This window comes from Neoarius graeffei, chromosome 11 (genome assembly GCF_027579695.1).
Source record: "Neoarius graeffei isolate fNeoGra1 chromosome 11, fNeoGra1.pri, whole genome shotgun sequence".
In the NCBI taxonomy this organism is placed as follows: Eukaryota; Metazoa; Chordata; class Actinopteri; order Siluriformes; family Ariidae; genus Neoarius; species Neoarius graeffei.
The window spans coordinates 70706574-70731153 of NC_083579.1; the positions used below are offsets into that span (position 1 = coordinate 70706574).

The 24580-nt window shown below is 40.3% G+C and overlaps 1 protein-coding gene across 1 annotated transcript in view; it reads right to left on the bottom strand.

Annotated features, from left to right (window-relative positions):
- The window catches only part of myt1lb (myelin transcription factor 1-like, b), a 314795-nt gene that overhangs the window by 136122 nt on the left and 154093 nt on the right, over positions 1–24580 (bottom strand). The window contains exons 6-7 of the mRNA XM_060934686.1: positions 22930–23396; positions 9883–10992 (exon numbers count right to left, since the gene is read on the bottom strand). Coding sequence (XP_060790669.1) covers positions 9883–10992; positions 22930–23396 — 1577 coding nt within the window. The remainder of the gene's footprint in view (positions 1–9882; positions 10993–22929; positions 23397–24580) is intronic.

Consider the following 24580-nt stretch of genomic DNA (forward strand, 5'->3'; position numbering starts at 1 on the left):
GAGCGCTGATAACAACTTGGGTCGTCCTTCTCCTCTTTAGTCCGAATGACATGGTGTCCCTGATTTCCATAAAGAACTTCAAATTTTGATTCGTCTGACCACAGAACAGTTTTCCACTTTGCCACAGTCCATTTTAAATGAGCCTTGGCCCAGAGAAGACATCTGTGCTTCTGGATCATGTTTAGATACGGCTTCTTCTTTGAACTATAGAGTTTTAGCTGGCAACGGTGGATGGCACGGTGAATGGTGTTCACAGATAATGTTCTCTGGAAATATTCCTGAGCCCATTTTGTGATTTCCAATACAGAAGCATGCCTGTATGTGATGCAGTGCCGTCTAAGGGCCCGAAGATCACGGGCACCCAGTATTGTTTTCCGGCCTTGACCCTTACGCACAGAGATTCTTCCAGATTCTCTGAATCTTTTGATGATATTATGCACTGTAGATGATGATATGTTCAAACTCTTTGCAATTTTACACTGTCAAACTCCTTTCTGATATTGCTCCACTATTTGTTGGCGCAGAATTAGGGGGATTGGTGATCCTCTTCCCATCTTTACTTCTGAGAGCCGCTGCCACTCCAAGATGCTCTTTTTATACCCAGTCATGTTAATGACCTATTGCCAATTGACCTAATGAGTTGCAATTTGGTCCTCCAGCTGTTCCTTTTTTGTACCTTTAACTTTTCCAGCCTCTTATTGCCCCTGTCCCAACTTTTTTGAGATGTGTTGCTGTCATGAAATTTCAAATGAGCCAATATTTGGCATGAAATTTCAAAATGTCTCACTTTCGACATTTGATATGTTGTCTATGTTCTATTGTGAATACAATATCAGTTTTTGAGATTTGTAAATAATTGCATTCTGTTTTTATTTACAATTTGTACTTTGTCCCAACTTTTTTGGAATCGGGGTTGTAGATAAAGAGAACCCAGTTAAACAAATGAGACAAAAATATTATACTTGGTCATTTATTTTTTGAGGAAAATGATGCAATATTACATATCTGTGAGTGGCAAAAGTATATGAACCTTTGCTTTCAGTATCTGGTGTGACCCTCTTGTGCAGCAATAACTGCAACTAAACGTTTCCGGTAACTGTTGATCAGTCCTGCACACTGGTTAGGAGGAATTTTAGGCAATTCCTCCGTACAGAACAGCTTCAACTCTGGGATGTTGGTGGGTTTCCTCACATGAAATGCTCGCTTCAGGTCCTTCCACAACATTTCGATTGGATTAAGGTCAGGAATTTGACTTGGCCATTCCAAAACATTAACTTTATTCTTCTTTAACCATTCTTTGGTACAACGACTTGTGTGCTTAGGGTTGTTGTCTTGCTGCATGACCCACCTTCTCTTGAGATTCAGTTCATGGACAGATGTCCTGACATTTTCCTTTAGAATTTGCTGATATAATTCAGAATTCATTGTTCCATCAATGATGGCAAGCCGTCCTGGCCCAAATGCAGTGAAACAGGCCCTAGCCATGATACTACCACCACCATGTTTCACAGATGGAATATGGTTCTTATGCTGGAATGCAGTGTTTTCCTTTCTCCAAACATAATGCTTCTCATTTAAACCAAAAAGTTCTATTTTGGTCTCATCCGTCCACAAAACATTTTTCCAATAGCCTTCTGGCTTGTCCAGGTGAGTTTTGGCAAACTGCAGACGAGCAGCAATGTTCTTTTTGGAGAGCAGTGGCTTTCTCCTTGCAACCCTGCCATGCACACCATTGTTGTTCAGTGTTCTCCTGACGGTGGACTCAGGAACATTAACATTAGCCAATGTGAGAGAGGCCTTCAGTTGCTCAGAAGTCACCCTGGGGTCCTTTGTGACCTCGCCAACTATTACACGCCTTGCTCTTGGAGTGATCTTTGTTGGTCGACCACTCCTGGGGAGGGTAACAATGGTCTTGAATTTCCTCCATTTGTACACAATCTGTTTGACTGTGGATTGGTGGAGTCCAAACTCTTTAGAGATGGTTTTGTAACCTTTTCCAGCCTGATGAGCATCAACAATGCTTTTTCTGAGGTCCTCAGAAATCTCCTTTGTTTGTGCCATGATACACTTCTATAAACATGTGTTGTGAAGATCAAACTTTGATAGATCCCTGTTCTTTAAATAAAACAGGGTGCCCACTCACACCTGATTGTCATCCCATTGATTGAAAACATCTGACTCTAATTTCACCTTCAAATTAACTGCTAATCCTAGAGGTTCACATACTTTTACCACTCACAGATATGTAATACTGGATCATTTTCCTCAATAAATAAATGACCAAGTATAATATTTTTGTCTCTTTCGTTCAACTGGGTTCTCTTTTTCTACTTTTAGGACTTTTAGGAATGCTATAAAGTATACTTTTATAAACTAAAAAGTGGACTAGAAGTATAAAACAAGTAAACTCATAGTATATTTCCAGTATACTATGAAGTATGCTTTTGTAAACTATTCGTATATAAGTTTACTTGTGGTATACTTGCAGTACAAAATAAAAAAAATACCAGTTGTATACTCAAAGTTTACTTCTCTTAGACTTAAAGTATACTTTTTATAAACTAAAAGTGGGCCAATTTAGTCCCAGGAAGTATTAGATTAGTTTACTTACAAGTATACTGTAAGTACATTGATATCAGTATACTTGATACACAAAAGTATACTTAAGGAAATATATTTTAACTTTACTTAAGTATACTTGATCAAATGAACTTGAAGTATACTTCTTTTCGATAAGGGATATGTATATAATTTGAGACCTTCGTTTGTTTAGTTAATTGCGGACACTGACTGACATGGTACTATACTATACTGTTCCCACGACTTACAGTGGTACTGTATTTCACCATACAGAGGCGTAACTTTAATTTCTGAATATGTCCATAATTAGCAGCCATCTTGTATATGTGTAGGTAAAGGAATGTATAATCCATGCTTAAATGCAATTTTCCTCATTCACTGAACATTATGGTATGTTACATGCTATAGGGAAACAGATGTAGGCCGAATAGATTCAGTTTGTAAATGGTATAAATACCAGCTGTCCAAATATCTGTGGTGTACTCATACTGTCGCACACACTGTAGAGATGGCAGAGTACAACACTGTAATGTTTGAATGATGATTAAAAAAGAGGGGGCTTTAGCCAAAAAGAACAAAACTCACGGAATTAATCAAAATAAATTAATTAAACAAACCGAGCCTGTTCAATAAGATCGACGATGAGGCTTGGATTTATTACATGCTGTGACTGACACTTATCTCAGAAAACGAGACTACAGAAACTGATGTGGATGCTCGTCATTTAAAATGGTATAACTTGACTTGTGGTTGAGATACATGAAAAAAAGAAAAATATTTCACTCCAGGAAAGCACGGCATTTTCAAAACACAAATTTCACAAAGTAAAGGATTTTTCTCGGCCACCAAAAAACAATACAGATTTATAGAATTATCAATAGCATCACCTTTATGTATCTTTATTAGGGATGAGTGATGTATCAGAAATTCATTTTTTTTAATACCCAAATCTCTGTTATTTGGATTGTAGACTGGCCCTGTGTCCGAAATCACTCCCTACTCACTATATAGTGGACTATATAGTGAGGTCGCCATTTTGTAGTGCTGTCCGAATGTATAGTGAGAATTATTACACCTTATATAGTGCACTCAAAGTATCCCACAATGCATCGTGAAAAGTAGTGTACAACCGATGGTCACTAACCAAGCAATATACACCATCATGCATCGCAGTCGCACTGAAAGAAATAAAATCAATAGCCTCAAATTTGATTTAATAAAATGCAGTGGTAAAGAAGAAAGAAAGTATTCGGCCTTGATTTAAAAGAACTGAACGATGCAGTAGACACAAAGTACATGTCGGAAATGCGCTCAGTATAATATGGATTTATCACAAAAATACATGCATGTATTTATTATTTTGAAAACCCACCAGCCAACTGATCTGGCACGTTTTAATTGTGCAACAGTAATGACATAAATAACGGCATGACGGAGGAGTGTCTGAAAGCGTTTTTTCATTTTATCAATGAGCTCACTGTAGTCCTCTATATAGTAATTCCCTATATAGTGAGTAGGGAGTAGTGAACGAGTGAGTGATTTCGAACACAGGGAAGGAGTAAATACTCTTTGTTGAAATGTTTTCATGTTTTGTATTTTCAATAATAGTATATTGTGTTGCATACTTGCCAACTTTACCGGTTCATGCAGCATGGCGGCATGGTTGTGTAGTAGTTAGCACTGTCGCCTCACAGCAAGGAGGTTCTGGGTTCAAGCCTTGTAGCTGACGGAGGCCTTTCTGTGTGGAGTTTGCATGTTCTCCCCGTGTCTGCGTGGGTTTCCTCCGGTTTCCCCCACAGTCCAAAGACATGCAGGTTAGGCTAACATGAGGCGGCCTTGGGCTGAAGTGCCCCCCAACTGCTCCCCGGGTACTGTAGCATAGCTGTTCACTGCCTCTGGGTATGTATGTGTGCTCACTTGTGTGTGCATGCATGTGTTCACTGCTTCAGATGGGTTAAATACGGAGGATGAATTTCACTGTGCTTGAGTGTGACAAATAAAAGCTTCTTCTTCTTCTTCTTCTTGACAGGTGAATACTGCTTACTGCTTTTAGTTCTAAAAACTACCGCATTACAAAATAATCAGAGAACACTGTTGGATTCGCGCTTCTGACCTCACTTCAGCTGTTTTTGGCACAGGGGATACTAGTATATAGAAGAAGAAACCTTTATTTGTCACATGCACACTTCAAGCACAGTGAAATTCATCCTCTGAATTTAACCCATCTGAAGCAGTGAACACACGCACACACACCCAGAGCAGTGGGCAGCCACACCAGAGCAGCCAGGGAGCAGTCAGGGGTCAGGTACCTTGCTCAAGGGCACCTCAGCCCAAGGCCACCCCACATCAATCTAACTGCATGTCTTTGTGGGGGAAACCAGAGCACCCGGAGGAAACCCACACAGACACGGGGAGAACATGCAAACTCCATACAGAAAGGGTTCGCCGGGTTCGAACCCGGAACCTTCTTGCTGTGAGGCGACCGTGCTAACCACTACACCACCGTGCCACCCACGGTGTATACATAGCATCAAATAGTCATATTAAGTGAAGACGAGAGCCAACGCAATAATGATGTTGAATCTAAATTGTATCGCTCTATCGTGCCGTTCCATTGGTTCTCGTTATGGGTCTAGCCAATCAGCATTGAGCTCATATATTACAACAAATCGTGCCAGTATTTGTAAAAAACCAAACACGCTCTCTTGATTGCAAACAATGAAAACTCCAAAGAAAAAAAATTCATTATGACAGCAAGTTCAAGGCGACTTGGTCGTCAGATCATCTAGCATCAAAGCATTGAGGCGAGATGAAAAACAGCATTTTGTGAAGTACAGTACAGTACGTCGGTCTGATTTCTCAATCAATTTTCTTCCAATATGGCACTCAGAATGCAGAAGAATGCACCATTTAACACCGATTTTTTCAAAATTTTATGGGGGAAGCATATCCCTGGACCTCCCTCGAAGGACACTATAGCATCACACAATCTGATCTACTGCTGTTCATTGTCTGGTGATTCATAAGTATGGTGCTGTTATATCATATAGCTAATCTGACACTCATGTTACTCTGTCAGATTTTAGAACAAAGGCTTGAACGAGCTCAGATCTACCACATATTTTCTGCAGCACTGTAGACTTATTAAAAGCAACACCTTGTTTTTGTCACAGTTCATGAACAGCACAGCATCTAACGGACTCATTATGGAGGAAATGGAGATGTAGCAGTGTGCTATTTGTTCCTCGCAAGCTGAAGAAAAAGTGACTGCTGCTAGCTTTTTAATGTTTCTCAAATTTGGTTGTTTATTATTGCATGTAATATTTTATAAAAGCTAGCAAGCAGTTAAGCTAAGCTGCTATGATTTAGCGATGTACAAATCTCACCAACACACAGGATAAAATACTTGTGGTATGACGTACGCCCTGGTTTCCGAGTTGTTTGTGACGAGTCTTTTTTTCCACGAGTGTTGGCGTTAATCACTAATCTTTTTTATTTTTTCTACAAATAATTTTCCAGTATCCTTTTCATTTTTATTGTACTTTCACTTTTGCTTTCCTTTTTCCTCATTTAAAATATTTTTTCGGAAGAACACCAAGACCGGAAGCTTTCTTTTTTTCCTCCTCTTGCGTAAAGACCACAAGTGGAGGCCATCCACATTGGATCTGCTTTAATATCAACAGATCCTTGATTAAGGTACGTGAATCCTTTCATCATGGCACACCTTCAGCCTTTTCAGTGTGCTGAGTGCAGGATGTTTAGTCATTCTTCTTCCATCGCTAGTGATAGTTTCATTTGTGATAAGTGCAGATTAGTTAGCTCTCTGATGCAGAAGACTGCAGCTTTGGAGGTGCGTATCCAGACTTTAGAGAGAGCTAGTGAGAATGAGAACAGTGTAGTTTCTGTCGGGGAAAGTCTGGATGCCCTAGGTGGAGTTAGTAATCCCCCAACTCTGGCATTAGAGCCCCCATAGTGGGGCGAATGGGTGACAACTCGGCAGCATAAGCATAGAGCCAAAGCTACCGCTGAGGCTCGCCCACGGGAGCACTACTCCTCTCCACTTCACATATCGAACAGGTTTGCCCTCCTTTGTGATGCACCCGCTGAGAAACCTGAAAGACACTTACAGTAATGCTTTTACGGCTGAGGACTACAGTTGACTTGCTAACTTTAGGACTGCAGTTGTCATGAACAGTTTCGCACTCAAGTTTCCATCAATGAAGAGTTATAACATCAACGAAACAGACTTCATGTTAAAACTGTTAAATATGTTATAATCACGTTGTCTGTTATCACCCAAATGAGGATGGGTTCCCTTTTGAGTCTGGTTCCTCTTGAGGTTTCTTCTTCATGTCGTCTGAGGGAGTTTTTCCTCACCACTATCGCCACAGGCTTGCTCATCGGGGATAGATTAGGGATAAAATTAGCTCAGGTTTAAAGTCATTAAAATTCTGTAAAGCTGCTTTGTGACGTCTATTGTTAAAAGCGCTATACAAATAAACTTGACTTGACTTGATAAAATATACAGTATTAGCAGATTAAACTGTGATAAGGGAATACTGTAGAATCCAAAAAGACCAACCCGACAAGATTTACTGTTGTTGCTGCCCGCAATGCATTTTTGAAGAGATTTTTGTTCGCACTAACTTCTATCCACCAGACTGCTTAGATTTAACAACGGCTGCTAACTTTTTGCAACAGAAGTAGCATTAACTGAATAGCATTATCTCTAGCAGGGGTCATCAACTGGAAAACGTTTCAGTTGACTAAACCAAGTAATTGAAAAAAAAAATGTGGTAGCAGAGCTCATAAATGTATGGTTCTGAAGCAGATTCTCTGTTGCCACTTATCTAATCACGTTATTTATGTCAATGATGTAGCTGAAGGCAGTTCAGACCACAGACTAGCTACAGGGCTGAAGGCATTTGGTCAGATAGAGAAGAAGTTACAAAGCCTTAGATGCAGGTTTTATTTACTCTCTCAGGTCTGATTAGCAAACCAACAGCATCGCCTGTTTGAAAAAAAAACCCAACAACAACCAACAACTGTTGCCAAATACAGAATTTTTAAAGGTGAATCAATAAAGAAGTATGTGTTTATTCCCCATCTGCATCACCTGCTCTGGATCTTTGCCGCTAGTCAACATTGATAATATGAAGCACCAGTATGACTCAAACTTAAGTACTTCAAATTATCTTATATGTAGCTAATAAAGTAATCATTAATGGTTAAGCATTGGTCTTACTCATGTTAGTTACTCATCTGGATGTTTGTAAGAAAGGAATTTTATGTAACTGGACTTACCACTGATTAATAGCATTATCTGACAAACTGTGATTCTGTTTTTGTAGGTGATACCACATTTCAAGATGAATATTTTTCATTTTGCTCTGCATTATGTATCAAATTATGTGTATAGTATACCATGATATACCATGAGTTGGCCTAGTAGTTAGCGTGGCCACCTCTCGACCGGGAGATACCAAAGACCATCATAAAAATAGGTACCCTATGGGTCCATGTGGCTACTGCTTATAAATAAAATTGTTTTCTGATCCCATGTCCATACAGTAAATATCGCATATATACATGTTATCAATTATACTCGCCTCATCTCTTGCAAGCATCACCAAGCTGTGAGCAGCATCAGGGGTCATAGTATTTTGGTTACCAATTTTGTTTACTGTATTTTGTTCAAAATCCAGCGCTGTGAACTAGATCTATTTTCAAAATAGTAAGAAAAGCACTTGTTCATGAATTGTCTTCGAAGCATTATTTAGTACTAATTTTGTTCACATTTTGTTTCACAAGTGTAGTGTAAAGACTAAAATAAAAAATTAAAGCGAATAGCAGAAGTTTGACCAATTATACTTTCAACTTTGACTCTTAGTTTTCACGAAGGAGCTGATTTATTCCCACATAGGACTTCTGTAATTGCAAACCGAGCGGATCGCTCAAAAGGTTCCAACGTTGTCTTCGCTGCCTTCTCGCGTTTTTGTTGAATGGCTGGAATTCTTGGCGTAAATATCTGCCAAAAAGCTCAAAAAACCTTACAAAACCTTTCATTTGACCTTTCAGAAGGACCAAAGAAAAGCTGTGATAATCAAAAGGTAAGTTTTCTTCAAATAAACACCACTTGCTTGATATCGAATCGGTCGCCTTGGCGAACCACGAGGTGAATTTCGTTTATCTTTTTATCTGCCGATTATCTTCTGATACTACAACGTTATGATGAGGTTTCTCTTATTTCGTTTCTGGTTCTGATTGGTTCCGAAGTTTATCAAGAAGTAGAACGGGTAATCGAACTTGATCAGGTTAAGTGCTGATTGGTTACGAAGTTTCGCTATTGTTACAATCATTCTTACATTCTTACAACACGATGACATTGTGGCTTCACCACTCGTTCTTGTGTACCTTTGATAATGTGAGATCAACTGTTCGTATTGCAAGATCACAATTCGCCGTTCTTGTGCTTGTAATGCGCATGCGCAGTGCGCTATTGTTGCACTCATTCTTACATTCTTATAACACGATGACATAGTGGCCACTGCCTTACTTCGCTTCTATGAGTCAGTAGCCACAAAAATGGTACCTACTGTACTGCCATCTGGTGAGGCACGCTGCAATATAGATGTGAGTAGGGAGTCAAATGCTTGCAGGTACCAGAGGACTGGCCCTCCACTGTAACTCTAGTAATGTAACAAGCGAGAGGCTGAGGGCTATAGAAACGTAAATTGGCGCCAACTGAACTGCCTCACGGCATGAGAAGGACTTTGATTAATAGTACAGTATGTGTTTTTTGCATCTCTGGTCTATCCAGTATGTAATGTCGCATGTAATGCAGTATGTATCCAGTATGCCCACTGTGTAACTGTGTTTTGGTCTAGACCAACCCAGGCTGTGTATGGTCTAGCCCGGGGTTAGCTGTTTTGAGTTCTCTATTTAGTGGTACTTTATATGGTTGGTTTGTTTCCTTGGCTGTTTGAGTATTGATACTTCAACAGCATATTGCACTAGGTGTTGCTGTCACTTTTTCAGTTGGCACTTTCTTGTCTAGAAGTTCAGCACTTTGTGTACCCGACTTTTGCACTCGTTGTACGTCGCTCTGGATAAGAGCGTCTGCTAAATGCCATGTAATGTAATGTAATGTAATATAATGTAAAGTATGTAACCACAAGATAACTGTACATAGATTAGATGCTTACTAGCAACTACAAACACATGAAAGAAACACCCATTCAGACCATCATCAGCTATGTGACAGTGTCTCACAACTACTCTCCTGAGTAAATTCTCACCCACCTTTATGGTAGTAGGGCTTCTTGAGGCCATCATGATGCAGTCTGGCTTTACGTTCCTCTGCACAGCTGAGCCTCAGTCCGTGGTTCTCTTCATGCAGTTGCAATCTATCTCTCCTGGCTGCCTCTGATGCCATCTTGTCCCTCATAGCCTTGGCCCGCTCAGATTCCAATGCTATGGCCTTCTCCAGCAGCGACAGGTTGCCCTTGGTCATGTCGAAGCCGTCCTCGGAGCGGTCCGAAGTGATTGATGTGGTGTCCTCATCTCTGTAAGCATCATACTCCCTGGCACAGCTGGACAGAGATTTCGAGCGTGGGCTGAGCTGCTCCTCCAGCTTCATAAGGTTGACCATGTCCGAATAGTTGCGCTCCAAGACACGGCGTTCCTCTGAGTTCTGCTGCTGATTGCATTCTCCATAGATGTCCTGCTGCAGCATAGTGTCCTGTTGCATCTCCTGACTGTGGCTGAAGCGCTCGGCCGGCTTTGTTTCGCTTAATTTGCGCGCCAGGTCGAAGCACTGATTGCGTAGACACTCCAGACTGCTCAGGCATACCTCCTCGTCGCTTTCCTCAATCATCTGCCCATTGCTAGTGGGCTTGTTTTGTGCACAACTGCTACTATTACCATTACACCCATAACCAATAAAGCCATTCATGCTGCTGCAGTCCTCGTTTTTCACTCCATCTTCCTGATATGTCCTTTCTTCAAGGTTGTCAGAGAGCACAGCTCCATGACCCTGGGCCAGCAGTTTCAGAGAGTCCACAGTCTCCTTTACTACATCACTGTTCACGTCAAGGCTCAGCTCACCCTTCTTAGAGCCATTGTCACACTCATCTTCCTCTTCTTCTTCCTCGTCTTCTTCATCATCCTCTTCCTCCTCCTCCTCTTCCTCCTCTTCTTCCTCCTCCTCTTCCTCCTCAGCACTATGGGAGGAGTTGCTGTTCATCTCAGACTCCGTCATGGCCCGGTAGGCTGCATCCTCAGCTATCTTGCCCAGGTTGAGCAGAGACTTAGCCACCAGCTCGTCATAGTTGTCATATTCATCATTGTTGTTGTCGTCTTTCTCCACCATTGGGCTGGGTTTGGTGTAGATCCCATTTACCTGATTGCCAGCTGTTAAGTTGGAAGGAAATATAATTTATTATGTTTTGCTGAACAAGTTGATGAACCAACTTTGATTTTCATCCAATTTTTTTTGCAATTTTTCAACAACAACAAAAATATTCAATGTCATATAAGTGTTTTCCATTGGCAAACAGATCTTTGAGCAAGAATATTCATTATCTTCTCTTTCAGAGACTTAAGTGGACACAGTCATTCTGACCGTCAGTCCAAAATCCACAATAATATAAAACATGGAGTTAAGTATACCAACATCAATCCAATACAGAGATCAAAAGGCATTAAAGAGGAAATGTGCAAAATACATTACCCCTGTCATCATTGTTTCCCACTAAAACCAATGGAAAATGCACAATTTGTCCTGTATAGTATCCAGTATACTGTATGCCTAGAATTAAAATGCCAAACAATATATTTTTAGATGTTTGTTTATTGCCAAATCGTCACTTTGTGCTTTGATCAGTAGAATTGATGTTCATTACTCAATGGATGTACTGTATGTACTAATTATATCTGATCGCATTACAAGCAAACACATGTTGTTTAAAAGGTAGAAAGATGAGTTTATCTGCAAATTGTGACATTTAAAGCCCTGTGCCAATGAGCCTTGGAGGTAATCTGTTCATCACAGTGAAAGACAAAGTCACAGTCATCAAATATGCCATGCTCTGAGAGCCTCTGGTTGAAATTATGGATTCCCTGAGGTGACTGGCATAGTAGTATTTTGTAAGCCGCACAGCCCCAAACAAGATAGTACTACGCCAGTCACTGAAGAGAATCCATAATTACTGGTGCCTCTTAGTGCATGGTATATTTTATTTATATTCCTCATCAAAAAATTCCAAACTAAAAGTGTTAAGATTGAATCTCGGCATAAACTCACTGGAGGCAGCCATGTTTGTTGTTTATGTCAGAGCGACCTTTGACCTGTGCATTTCCAATGTACCATGCTATCGCCTGCCTCGCTAGGCATGATCATAATACGTAGATCTACACACACAGAAATGCTCACAGAGCCATAGCTGGGACTTGACTTGTACAGCCATATACTGTAGCTTGAAATTGCGATGTCCGTTCATGGTATATCCAGGATATACCATGACTGACTCACACCATATCTATTTTTCTTTTTTTTTCTTTTTTTGACATCATGACATGCTTAATCAATGGTTGAAACCAGAGAACATGGAGGAACCCATTAGTTGTTCATCAGGTTTGAACCCAGAACCTTCTTTCTGTGAGGTGACAGTGATAGCTACTGCATCACCAAGCCACCCCACTGCCTAAACTCTCAGAAAATAAAGTAATAAAGTTGGACCTTTAGGGGTCCAACAGCTTGTCACTGGGGTAGGACCCTCTAAGGTCCTTGTTTGTACCCTTTGGGAACATGTATGCACCTTTTTGGCCCTAAAAAGGTACACATACCGTAGTTACCTTGAGGTCCAATAATGAGCTCTAGGGGGTACAGTAGTGTAGATTTTACCTTTTGGGAACAGAAATGAACTCCTACTGTACCACTACTTCTGATAATGTAGCATGTAAACACATTGGTTAGTTTATCATGGTTAGTTTAATAGAGTAATATTATTTTTCATTGGATTTGGTTGGATTTTTATCCATTTTATGCTTCACTTATGTATTCGCACAGGATGGATGGGCATCTCGCAACTCTGGTGGATTTAAATGCTGGTTAAAATAAAAGCCCAGTTTTTAAAAGATGACCCATATAAAATCTCTTTGTGCATCGGTCTTTAGTATCTGAGTAGCTTTAATTCGTAGCTTTAATTACTGAATTGTATTTACAGCCATTACTTGGATGATGTCGCCTATTTTTGTTGAAGTGGTGTGATAATTAATATATAAATAAGTCATCAGGAGATGACATATCCCCCCGGCCCCCACATGAAACTCCACTCCAAATTTTCCTAAGTTGAATTGGTTGCCATGGAAATATGGAAAAAACAAAAATCACAGGAATCCCAAAATGTCAAAAGGCACAACCACTCTAGTCAATTAACATAACTAACTGTCAGGTTTCGTGAAAAAAAAAAAAATCCTAATAGTTTTTGACTTATGCTCCAGAATCTAAAGTGTTTACAGACGGATGGACAGACGGACAGAGCAAGAGTTATATCTCCCCACATTATATGCCGGGGCGATAATAATGAATGTCCATGAAGTCCGGAGGTAAGAAGAGGGACAGCAATTATGGCTGTCCTTGAGATCAGGAAAATACCAGCTAATACCTACATGTGCTAAGAAAGGCAGTAATGCGTGCACATTTATTTAGACCAAAATAGATTTGACAATTTCACATTGTCAGTGGATTTTAAATGTCACAGTCTTTTATGTCATTTCAAACACATCATCTCAGCACATAAGTATATGACCCCAAAAACATAAGCACAAACATGAAAAAATTGGCTATCATTCAACCAAAAAAGCACACACACACACACACACACACACACACACACACACACACACACACACACACGTTTGTCTCGCTATCCTTGTGATGACCTTCTATTGACATAATTATTGTTGCAGTTAATTAATACAGTGCCTGCACCTAAACCTAACCTTAACCTCAGTAATGAAAAGGAAACTTTTTGGCTCTTAGGTGATAAAGAAGGCAACTGGACTTGCTCGAAATTATTGACACTGGTGGTTTGAAAGAGGAGTAAAAGAAGTCATCTTTATCAACCTGGAACGACCATCACTGAACAGAGGAGGTGGTCTGAGACACCACTAATCAGCCACATACAATGCAGTCCTTGGCACACTTCCCAGAAAACTGAATACACATCCACACCAAGACTCTGCTGACTTCAATGACTCACATGATGGCAGAGAGAACCAATGATGCACAGATCACCATAATGACCCTCTAGGCTGCGAACACCGTTCACACCCGGCCTCCAGTTACCTACCCCTACAGGATGACTTAACGACCCATGTGACCTCAACAACTCTCCTTTGTCATTTGCCTTTGGTCCACTACAGGATAAATTCTTGGGTTTCACGTGACATCACATCCACCTCATAAGTTATTCAAAACTTTAGCTGGTGGTCTACCAAAGCTCAGTTGACAAAGCGTTTGTACGGAGAAGGTGCATTACTCGCATGAAAAATGCCTTACGCTTGCGTTGTTTTAGGTTGTTCGAATCAATCAAATTGTGACACTGATCAAAGTTTCTTCAGGGTTCCCCGTGAACTAATAAAAAAAGGGTGAACGAACACAGGATTTCACAAAGAGATGTCGAGAAAGGTGGCTTTTGAACCTCTCAGTGAAATCGAAGGGAGCCGAGTCAAAGCACGCTCGAGTTTGCAGTGATCACTTGGTGAAAGGTTTGTATTTCCCTCTCAGCTCTGTCCTTAGTTTTTTCCAAGTACTTTTCTTGCTATGTGTCGTTATTTTACGCTACTTTTTTTTAGTCACAAAGTGCTAAAGTCCCCAGCTGTTTCTTTGTTTCCTCCTCAGAAAGGCCATATGCATGAAGGTCGCGACAAAATTCTTCCCCAGCCCCCAGTTACAATGCGCCGTGATCACTTCTTCTCCGTCTTGTTTAACTAAGATCCAGGTCTTTAAAGGGGTTTCTGATGATCTTTGTGAATGATTTAGCTGAGAGATAAGAGCCAACACAAGTGAGAATCAAACGAACTGTTGTTTGTTTAAGCTTCAACTTGCAGCGCTTTGTTGTAAAGACGCGAATGAAAAGCTTAAAAAAACACACTTACACGGGCAAAAACAATACAGGATTCATTCGGCAGCGACTTGATCCCGAGGTCCTTTACCCAGCCACATACAAAAAAAGTTGTAAGCCTCCATACTCTTCCACGCTTTCATCTGTTTTGTGGTGTAGAAGGACGTCTGTACCACCAGATAGTTCGAGATGTCGGGGAACTCGACTGAAGGGTAGTTTTCGAGATCGTATGACAAATCCTTCTTTCCTAGACTGTAGGGGTCGATTCCATTGCATATAGCAATCCTCTGAATATACGGTATCTAAAGCAAGCAGTGGCTTCTATATTACGAGTGCACGCTGATAAATTATCGCGAGGTGTTTGCACTACGGCAGCCGTTTTGGTTTGCTAGACCACCAGTTATTTTACTGGAAGTGAAATCGCTAAGAAAAGTCACATGACTGAAACCCAAGAATACCTGGAACTACCCACTGGCCAGACAGAACTGAAGAAGCCTTTCAGATGAGAGGTGAAACGTCTTCAAGAATTTCAAGCAAGTCTAGTTGCGTTCTTTAGCACCTACAGATTACGATGACCTGGATGACCGAGAACCTTCATGAGAATGATGCATGTTTTAGAATGCTGTTGCTATTTTAGTGTGTACTTCATATTGGCAACAGTAAGTCATGTGTGTATGTTTGTGTTTTTATAGCTCCCTGCCCAGGGACCACAGATGCAAATTAGCTTTCTAGCTAACTCTGGTACTAGCGATGTCTTGTACATGGTCCCTGTCAAATAAGCTAATAAACTAAACTAAACTTCACAGACATATTTTTGGCTCTTTTATTTTTTTCAATTTTTGTTTAAAAAACAACAACAAACAAAACAGCAATTTCCTTGTGGGGACCATCCGAATGTCCCCACAAGGTCGAAATTGTCAGATTTTCCTATCCTTGTGGGGACATTTGGTCCTCAGTAGTATATAAAAACATTTTTTTCAATTTTTGTTTAAAAAACAACAACAAACAAAACAGCAATTTCCTTGTGGGGACCATCCGAATGTCCCCACAAGGTCGAAATTGTCAGATTTTCCTATCCTTGTGGGGACATTTGGTCCTCAGTAGTATATAAAAACATGCACACATGCGCGCACACACACGCCCTGACATTATTCAGCAAATTGCACTTGTGAAAAATAGAGCCCATTACATGTTATTGTGAAACGTGAACATGACAATATCAATGAATTAAAAGACGCTCCAATGGCTGACTTTAACATCAAGATTGATTTCAGTGCATACCCTGCTCAGTATTTGTCAAAGCAGAGATTTAAAAGAATAATGCCAGGCATCAAAATGCTTTGGACACTGAGACACCTGGTGGAAACAGTCGGATTTAAACGTGCCATGGAAAAGCAATTTGAAGAGCAATCAAGGTACACAAAGGAGACTGGAAGTGTAACAGATTGAATAGGAAGCAGGCAGCAAAGCTGAATTGGAGGGATTAGCAATGCTACGACGTGCAAGCTTTTGAAAATGGTAACAATGACACTTCACTTACAACCGAGTGATGGGAATCTTTTGTCACTTCTCTCAGGTTTTGCCTAGATATGGCAATACCACAGGACAGTTGATACTGTACAAGTCATTAATTATGACAAAAGTTGAACCCATTGGAGGATGTAATGAAATTATGTAGGACTTTTTTCAGTGTTTACTCGTCGCTACATTTACTCACTACTGTCTCTGTACTCGAGCACATCAGAAAGCATTCAAGCAAATCATATAGGAGGCACCATTCATAATTAGACTTGAAGGCAATGTCAGGTCTGATTGGGGACTGGGTGGAGGAAGGCTACTGCCCAGTGTGGTGCCCAGAGTGTCTGTAAGAGATGAGATGTCTTTAGATTCATCTAATCTTGTGTCTGTGTAGCAGCGCAAAACACCCACTCAATCCAGACCTTCAGACTTTATGACCATGAGGATGAGGTCATACTCTTCAGGCCTACTATCTACTAATATAATTTTGCTGTGAGTATAAAATATAGATTCCTGGAAGACTTTTCTCTGCTATGGTTACTTACAGTCATATTTCTTTTGTTCTTATGAAAGCAGAACTGAAACTCTGGATGTCTATGTACGGTAACATCAGCAATGCTTCAGGGAACAATTCACACTGAACGACATTTATAATCAACATGTCATCTTCGGTGGTGCAAATGATTCATTTTATGATTAAATTTTAAAATGAGTTCTTTTTTTTATTTTTGGTATACACGTCTTTCCTCGATTAGTGGTTTCCAACACAAAACAGCCCACTGATAGGGACACCAGTGGGATTTCACCTCTATCTAAAGAGAGCAATGCAGCAGAGCTTTAGTCCTTTAATCCGTCCACATCTCTCACTTCCTCACACTCTGCTCAAGAAGCTCAGCTTCCAAAGCTTCAACGTTCATACTAATACGGTCATCAACATTATTCTTGGTTTTCAGTCACGTGACTTTTCTTAGCTGTTTTACCGGAAGTGAAATAGCTGGTGGTCTAAAAGGCTGCTGTAGTGCAAACATCTAGCGATAACTTATCAGAGTACGCTTGTAATCTAGAAGCCACTGCTTGCTTTAGATATATTCAGAAGATTGCTATGTGCAGTGGAATCGACCCCTACAGTCCAGGAAAGAAGGATTTGTCATACGATCTCGAAAACTACCATTCAGTCGAGTTCCCTGACATCTCGAACTATCTGGTGTTGCAGACGTCCTTCTACACCGCAAAACAGATGAAAGCGTGGAAGAGTATGGAGGCTTACAACTTTTTTGTACGTGGCTGGGTAAAGGACCTCGGGATCAAGTCACTGCCGAATGAGTCCTGTATTGTTTTTGCCCGTGTAAGTGTGTTTTTTTAAAGCTTTTCGTTCGCATCTTTACAACGAAGCGCTGCAAGTTGAAGTGTAAACAAACAACAGTTCGTTTGATTCTTACTTGTGTTGGCTCTTATCTCTCAGCTAAATCATTCACAAAGATCATCAGAAACCCCTGTAAAGACCTGGATCTTAGTTAAACAAGATGGAGAAGAAGTGATCACGGCGCATTGTAACTGTACGGCTGGGGAAGAATTTTGCCGCGACCTTCATGCATATGGACTTCGTGAGGAGGAAACAAAGAAACAGCCGGGGACTTTAGCACTTCGTGACTAAAAAAAGTACCGGAGAATAACGACACATAGCAAGAAAAGTACTTGGAAAACACTAAGGACATAGCCGAGAGGGAAATACAAACCTTTCACCAAGTGATCACTGCAAACTCGAGCATGCTTCGACTCGGTTCCCTTCGATTTCACTGAGAGGTTCAAAAGCCACCTTTCTCAACGTCTTTTTGTGAAATCGTGTGTTTGTTCACCCTTTTTTTTATTAGTTCATGGGGAGCCATGAAGAAACTTTTATCAGGTTCGATTTGAACAACCTAAAACAACGCAAGCGTAAGGCATTTTTCATGTGAGCAATGCACCTTCTCCGTACAAACGCTTTGTCAACTGAGCTTTGGTAGACCACCAGCTAAAGTTTTGAATAACTAATGAGGCGGATGTGACATCACGTGAAACCCAGCAATTGTGCATGCCATCTTGGAAATTGCTAACGAGCCAAGCTGTATCTTTTCTGTAACTCAGCACAGTTGCAGCATTGCACTCCAGCGTTCCCTGTCTCCATGGTTTCAACGTTGGATTTCTCATTGACATGATGATAACCATCACCAGAAAATGGTGAGTGAGAAAAGAAGATCTTATTTGGTTTTTATGAGCCAACAACAAAACCTGACTGTTGTCCCTTATGTTTGAGATTGTTGAAAATTCAACACCATTGTAACCGTTCTAGCAATATTTCCATGTGGCAAGAACATGGCAGACAAATGCTATTTTTTATTGGAATAATTCAACTGCAGCACCGACAAAAAACTTGCCACCAGAATCACTATACAAGCAGACAAACGGCCTGTAAGTATCGTGGACCGATGTACGTCTGATTGAAAAGAAACTTAATCTGTGCCAATCTCATGGAAGAAGAGGCAAAAACTTATATGTTCTTGACTTTCCGAGCTAATCACATGACATGAATCCCAATGAGTAGCCAATAAAAGACCAATGTAAAAGACCAGTGAAACCAACAGAAACTGAAAATAGCAGTATTACAGTATTAGCAAAGCATCACCATGCGTTAACATTCAGTGATGTCACATACATCAAAAAGAGAAAGTCTGGTGAGGGAAAGACTGTTTATAGGTTCTATAAGGTTGTTTTGCAGATGTTCCACATCATTAAATGTAACTATACATGAATAAAACATATGATCTGTCATCCTTTAGTAAATATAAACGACAAGGTTTGGCAAATTTCTGTGGTAGAGCAGAAATCAAACATTTCAGAACATTATTATAGGAAAAAATATCAACTTGAGACTCAACGCCTTTGTTGATCATATATATATGATATTACAAGGTTGCGTGAAGATATGAAGTTTTTCTTCGAGTGGGGAATGTCTATATCATGAGTGAGCAAAGTGATATATTTTTCAACACGAGAAGATAAACTTCATATCTTCGCACCACCATGTCATTTTCTTAATATTATATGGACACACCCACAAAAAATATGCCAGAACTTTCATTTTGAACCGGTTCGCCATTTTGACAACACATGTCAAGTCAGCGGGAAAACACTGGGAGTGACATCACTGGAGTGAAATCTCAGGAATTATTATACATCCAGGACACTTTTTCGATGGAATAAAAACATGTATTCTCTTCCCTTCTAGTGGGGTTTCATTCATTAGGTTTGATAGCATGCAATATTGTTAGCATATCACTTATCCTATGTGTATTACGTCACTCTACCCAGTGGAGAATGAGTGTTGAATATGGTTTATGATATTGTATGGTCGTCAAGGCAACATGACGTGACACGTCGGAGAGGTAAAACTTCCAAGGCAGCGAGCGACTGTGACAATTTGTAAACAAACATGGCCACCAGGTTTGCTTCATTAAATACAGACGATTTTGAGAGAATTTTGAAAGAGAAAGACACATTGAACACCCAACAGGAATGTGTATATATAATAATAATAATAATAATAATAATAATATTGCTGTTTTTTTGCGTGGTATATCAGATATATTCCATTCAGCTACTCGTCTTTGGCTCGTTCAAGATCATGGTAGCTGAATGGAATATATCTGATATACCATGAAAAAAAGCCAGCCAGTATTATTTAAATATGTCAATCAGATCTGTGGGCGGCATGGTGGTGTAGTGGTTAGCGCTGTCGCCTCACAGCAAGACGGTCCGGGTTCAAGCCCCGTGGCTGGCGAGGGCCTTTCTGTGTGGAGTTTGCATGTTGTCCGCATGGGTTTCCTCCGGGTGCTCCGGTTTCCCCCACAGTCCAAAGACATGCAGGTTAGGTTAACTGGTGACTCTAAATTGACTGTAGGTGTGAATGTGAGTGTGAATGGTTGTCTGTGTCTATGTGTCAGCCCTGTGATGACCTGGCGACTTGTCCAGGGTGTACCCCGCCTTTCGCCCGTAGTCAGCTGGGATAGGCTCCAGCTTGCCTGTGACCCTGTAGAACAGGATAAAGCGGCTAGAGATAATGAGATGAGATGCGACTCAGATCTGTGATGGATTTTGTATGAAAATATGAGCTTTTCAATGCAAGAAGATAAATTTCACATCTTCAAGCCAACATGCAATGTTCTTTTTATTATAGAGACACATTCACAAACAAAAAGTACCCAAATTTATCAAAACAATTCATTGATTTGGTTACGAGTGACATATAGAGATTTATATCATGGTTTTGATTCTCCATGTCTAAAATATGACTGGCATATTTCCCAGTAAAACACTTGTGCCCATATTATATATTTAATACCCCCGCTCCGTAGGAGTGGGGGTATACTGGGTTACCTCTGTCCATCTGTCTGTCTGTATCTCCGTATCTCCGTCTGTGTGAAACACCCTTTGTCTCAGCAACCACAAATTATAGCCATTTGGTATTTGGTACCAAACTTCAGCTTGGGGTTCTATACCATGTATACCATTTTCAGGTCTGTTGCACATCAACTTCTTGTTTACCGACTGAATGTATTTACGAAACATATAGCATGGATTTACAAAATTTTCATAACACTTTTCTCAGCAACTACAAATCACAACTGCTTGATATTTGGTACCAAACTTCAGCTTGGGGTTCTATACCGTGTGTACTGTTTTCAGGTCTGTCCCACATCGATTTCCTGTTTACCGACTGAATGTATTTACGAATCATATAGGGTGCGTTTTGACGCTACTTCAAGAAGCAGAATGCTATTTCAAAATGACAGTTTCCCAGGATGCTATTTGAAACCCCTGGGGAGAGACACTGCTCTTTACTTACTTGATTCAGGGTTCATTATTTGTTGAAGTCAACATTCATAATAAGTGTCCTATTCCTTCGATCACTTGCGTTCTGATATAAGCGAGAGTGGGGAGATATGTAAATGAGCAGTAGCTCACAGTTGATCTTGTTATATATATTTTATATATATTTAGGCATACTTTAAGTATTTTTTCAAACAGCTAATAATGTGGCATAAAACAGTAATCCAGACAGCTGTATTGTGCCTCTCTTGCTTTTTTTGTTTGAGAAAGATCTTTCTATATTTCTAATAGATTGGATCAGTCTTGCATTTATTGCATTGTACTGTACTATCGTACTACCTACAATTGCTGCTTGAGGTATGAATCTGACAAAACAGGGCATCATGCTACTGGAAGTAAGTGAGTGTGTGGGAGGCAATGGTCTGGAGGTGCTGTTTTTAGCCTGCTACTGCGATCACACTGAAGGTTGCAGCAAAAGCATCCAAATGCACCTCAAATTACGGTGACCTTCCTCCAAAGAGCACGAGCAGTCAATTCTGCCTCCCTCTGGACCCTTTTCTGGAGCACAGTGTCTATAATTTTAGTTTCAGCCAATTTCAGAGTGATTTAATACTGAATCAAGCTGAACACATTTTCAAAATATGTACTATTCTGTTTTTATTTGAATTTTGACAATTTCACACACACACACACACACACACACACACACACACACACACACACATATATATATATATATATATATATATATATATATATATATATATATATATATATATATATATATATACACACACTGGGTGCGATTTGCTGGGGGGGATGGGGGGGATCATCCCCCCCTCTGGTTTTTATCTCTGCTGAAAAAAAATCCTCGGGGACAACCCCGTCAATAAAACAAACAAACCAAAAAAAAAGTTGACATGACAGGCATGTTGTGACACAGTTTTCTATGGTCTACATTGCACTCACTTTCAAAATGACCCGAAGTGGCAGCTTTGATGTTCACGAATGTACCCAGCAAATAGATACATTGTAGATAATAACAATATCTTTGCATTCTTATAGAACGCAAAGATATTGTTATTATCTACAATGTATCAATGTATCTGCAGGGATGCAAACAGCGCACCTTTTGGCGGATGCCACCTTTTTCACGGCCGATTTTTTTTTTTTTGGGGGGGGGGGGGGGGGGCGTTGGAGTGTATGATTATAATTTCAAAGTAAATTCTGTATTAAAATTACTAAATAAGCAAATCCGTTACAGTCCATGAAACAGGAAGTATAAGGATGAGAAAAAAAACAGTTTAAATCGGAAAGCTGCGCACAATGTGAACTGCGCCATCAGAGCAAACTGTTCATTTAGTATTCATGTATTTTAGTGATTTTTGAGTCACTGTCCATTTAATCCGGAGGGAGAGAAACATCACAGCAACGCGACAAGCAATGCGAACTTTGTTGTGTGTTAGTGTTTGTGTATTTAGTCAGAGAGATAGAAAGATGAATTTACTATCTCTGGTTTAGTGTTCGTTTTCATTTAGTGTTATTCATTTGATATCATCGGATGTTACTGAGCTGTTAGCCTATTGTTACCTTAATTTTGTGACGTTTCATGATTTAAAAAAAAAACATCCCCCCTTCTGGTTTTTTGACAAATCGCACCCTGTATATATATATATATATATATATATATATATATATATATATATATATATATATATTAGTTACGGTAAATATGTATTTTGGTTATTGTGTCTACATTATATTTCACTCATATAAGGTGAGCTGCCTAATCAGAATTTCTCCCCAGATATTAAAGAAAAAGAAAACAGGTTTGTACCTTGATCCTGATTGTGCTGCTGCTCCTCCTCCTCCTCCTCTTCCTCCTCCTCTTCCTGTTCATCCTCATCCTCATCTTCCTCCCCCTCCTCCTCTACTTCCTCCCCCTCCTCTTCTTCTACCATATCCTCTTCTTCCTGCTCCATTTCTTCCTCCTCCCCATTCTCTACATCTCCTTCGTCCTGCTCCACTTGTTCCTCATTGTCCGTGTACTCTTCTTCCACGTCCTCCTCTCCTTCGACTTCTCTGTCTTCGTCCTCCTCTTCCTGTTCCTCCACCTCCTCTTCTCCTGCTTCATCCTCTTCTTCTTCTTCTTCCTCGATTCTCTCCTCGACCATCTCTGTGTGGTAGCAGTCGTCCATGGGCTGCTGCTCTGCATGTGTGTGAAAGGCCTTCCTCTTGGCCATGGGCTCTAGGGGCAGTCTGTCCTGTGTTCTCCTCTTCTTGGCCACAGGGCAGCCATACACACTGCATGGGGAGAGATAAGAGAGAGCCAATTAAACAGCTGGCCTGTTTCGATTCAGTCTCTCTCCCGGTCTCAACACACCATGTCATTCAAGCCTGTCACAGTCTATTTTTAGAACTCGCCAAATCCAATGTGATGGAGAAAGGAAAAAGAGGAGAATACTACCAGTTACTCATTATGCTGTATTAATCTGAAACACTGAGACACTGTATAAAGCATTACAGATTTGCAGAAGTTGTAAATATGTAAGTTATGCTGGTGTGATGCAATGATGTTATCTGTATCTCTATCTCTTTAGTGCTCCAAATATTCATATCTGTATCTAAGTTTGGATTTAAACCCAAAGTTGGCACGGCCTAAGCCTTAAATTAAATATGAGCTCGACCACTATGCCCCTGGAAATACTTCAAACATTCTGACAGTTCCTCAACCTCAGCTACAGTGTCTTGCGAAAGTATTCGTCCCCCTTGGTGTTTGTCCTGTTTTGTCGCATTACAAGCTGGAATTAAAATGGATTTTTGGAGGGTTAGCACCATTTGATTTACACAACATGCCGACCACTTTAAAGGTGCAACATTTTGTGTTTTTTGTGACACAAATAATAATTAAGATGAAAAAACAGAAATCTGGAGTGTGCATAGGTATCCCCCCCTTTCGTATGAAACCCCTAAATAAGAGCTGATCCAACCAATTTACTTCATAAGTCGCATAATTAGTTGATTAAGATCCACCTGTGCGCAATCAAAGTGTCACATGATCTGTCACATGATGTTTGTATAAATCAACCTGTTCTGGAAGGACCCTGACTCTGCAACACTACTAAGCAAGCAACATGAAAACCAAGGAGCACTCCAAACAGGTCAGAGACAAAGTTGTGGCGAGGTATAGATCAGGGTTGGGTTATAAAAAATATCCCAAACTTTGAGCACCATTAAATCCATTATAGCAAAATGGAAAGAATATGGCAACACTGCAAACTAGACAAGAAAAGGCCGCCCACCAAAACTCACAGACTGGGCAAGGAGGGCATTAATCAGAGATGCAACAGAAACACCAAAGATAACACTGAAGGAGCTGCAAAGATCCACAGTGAAGATGGGAGTATCTGTCCATAGGACCACTTTAAGCCGTACACTCCACAGAGCGGGGCTTTATGGAAGAGTGGCCAGAAAAAAAGTCATTTCTT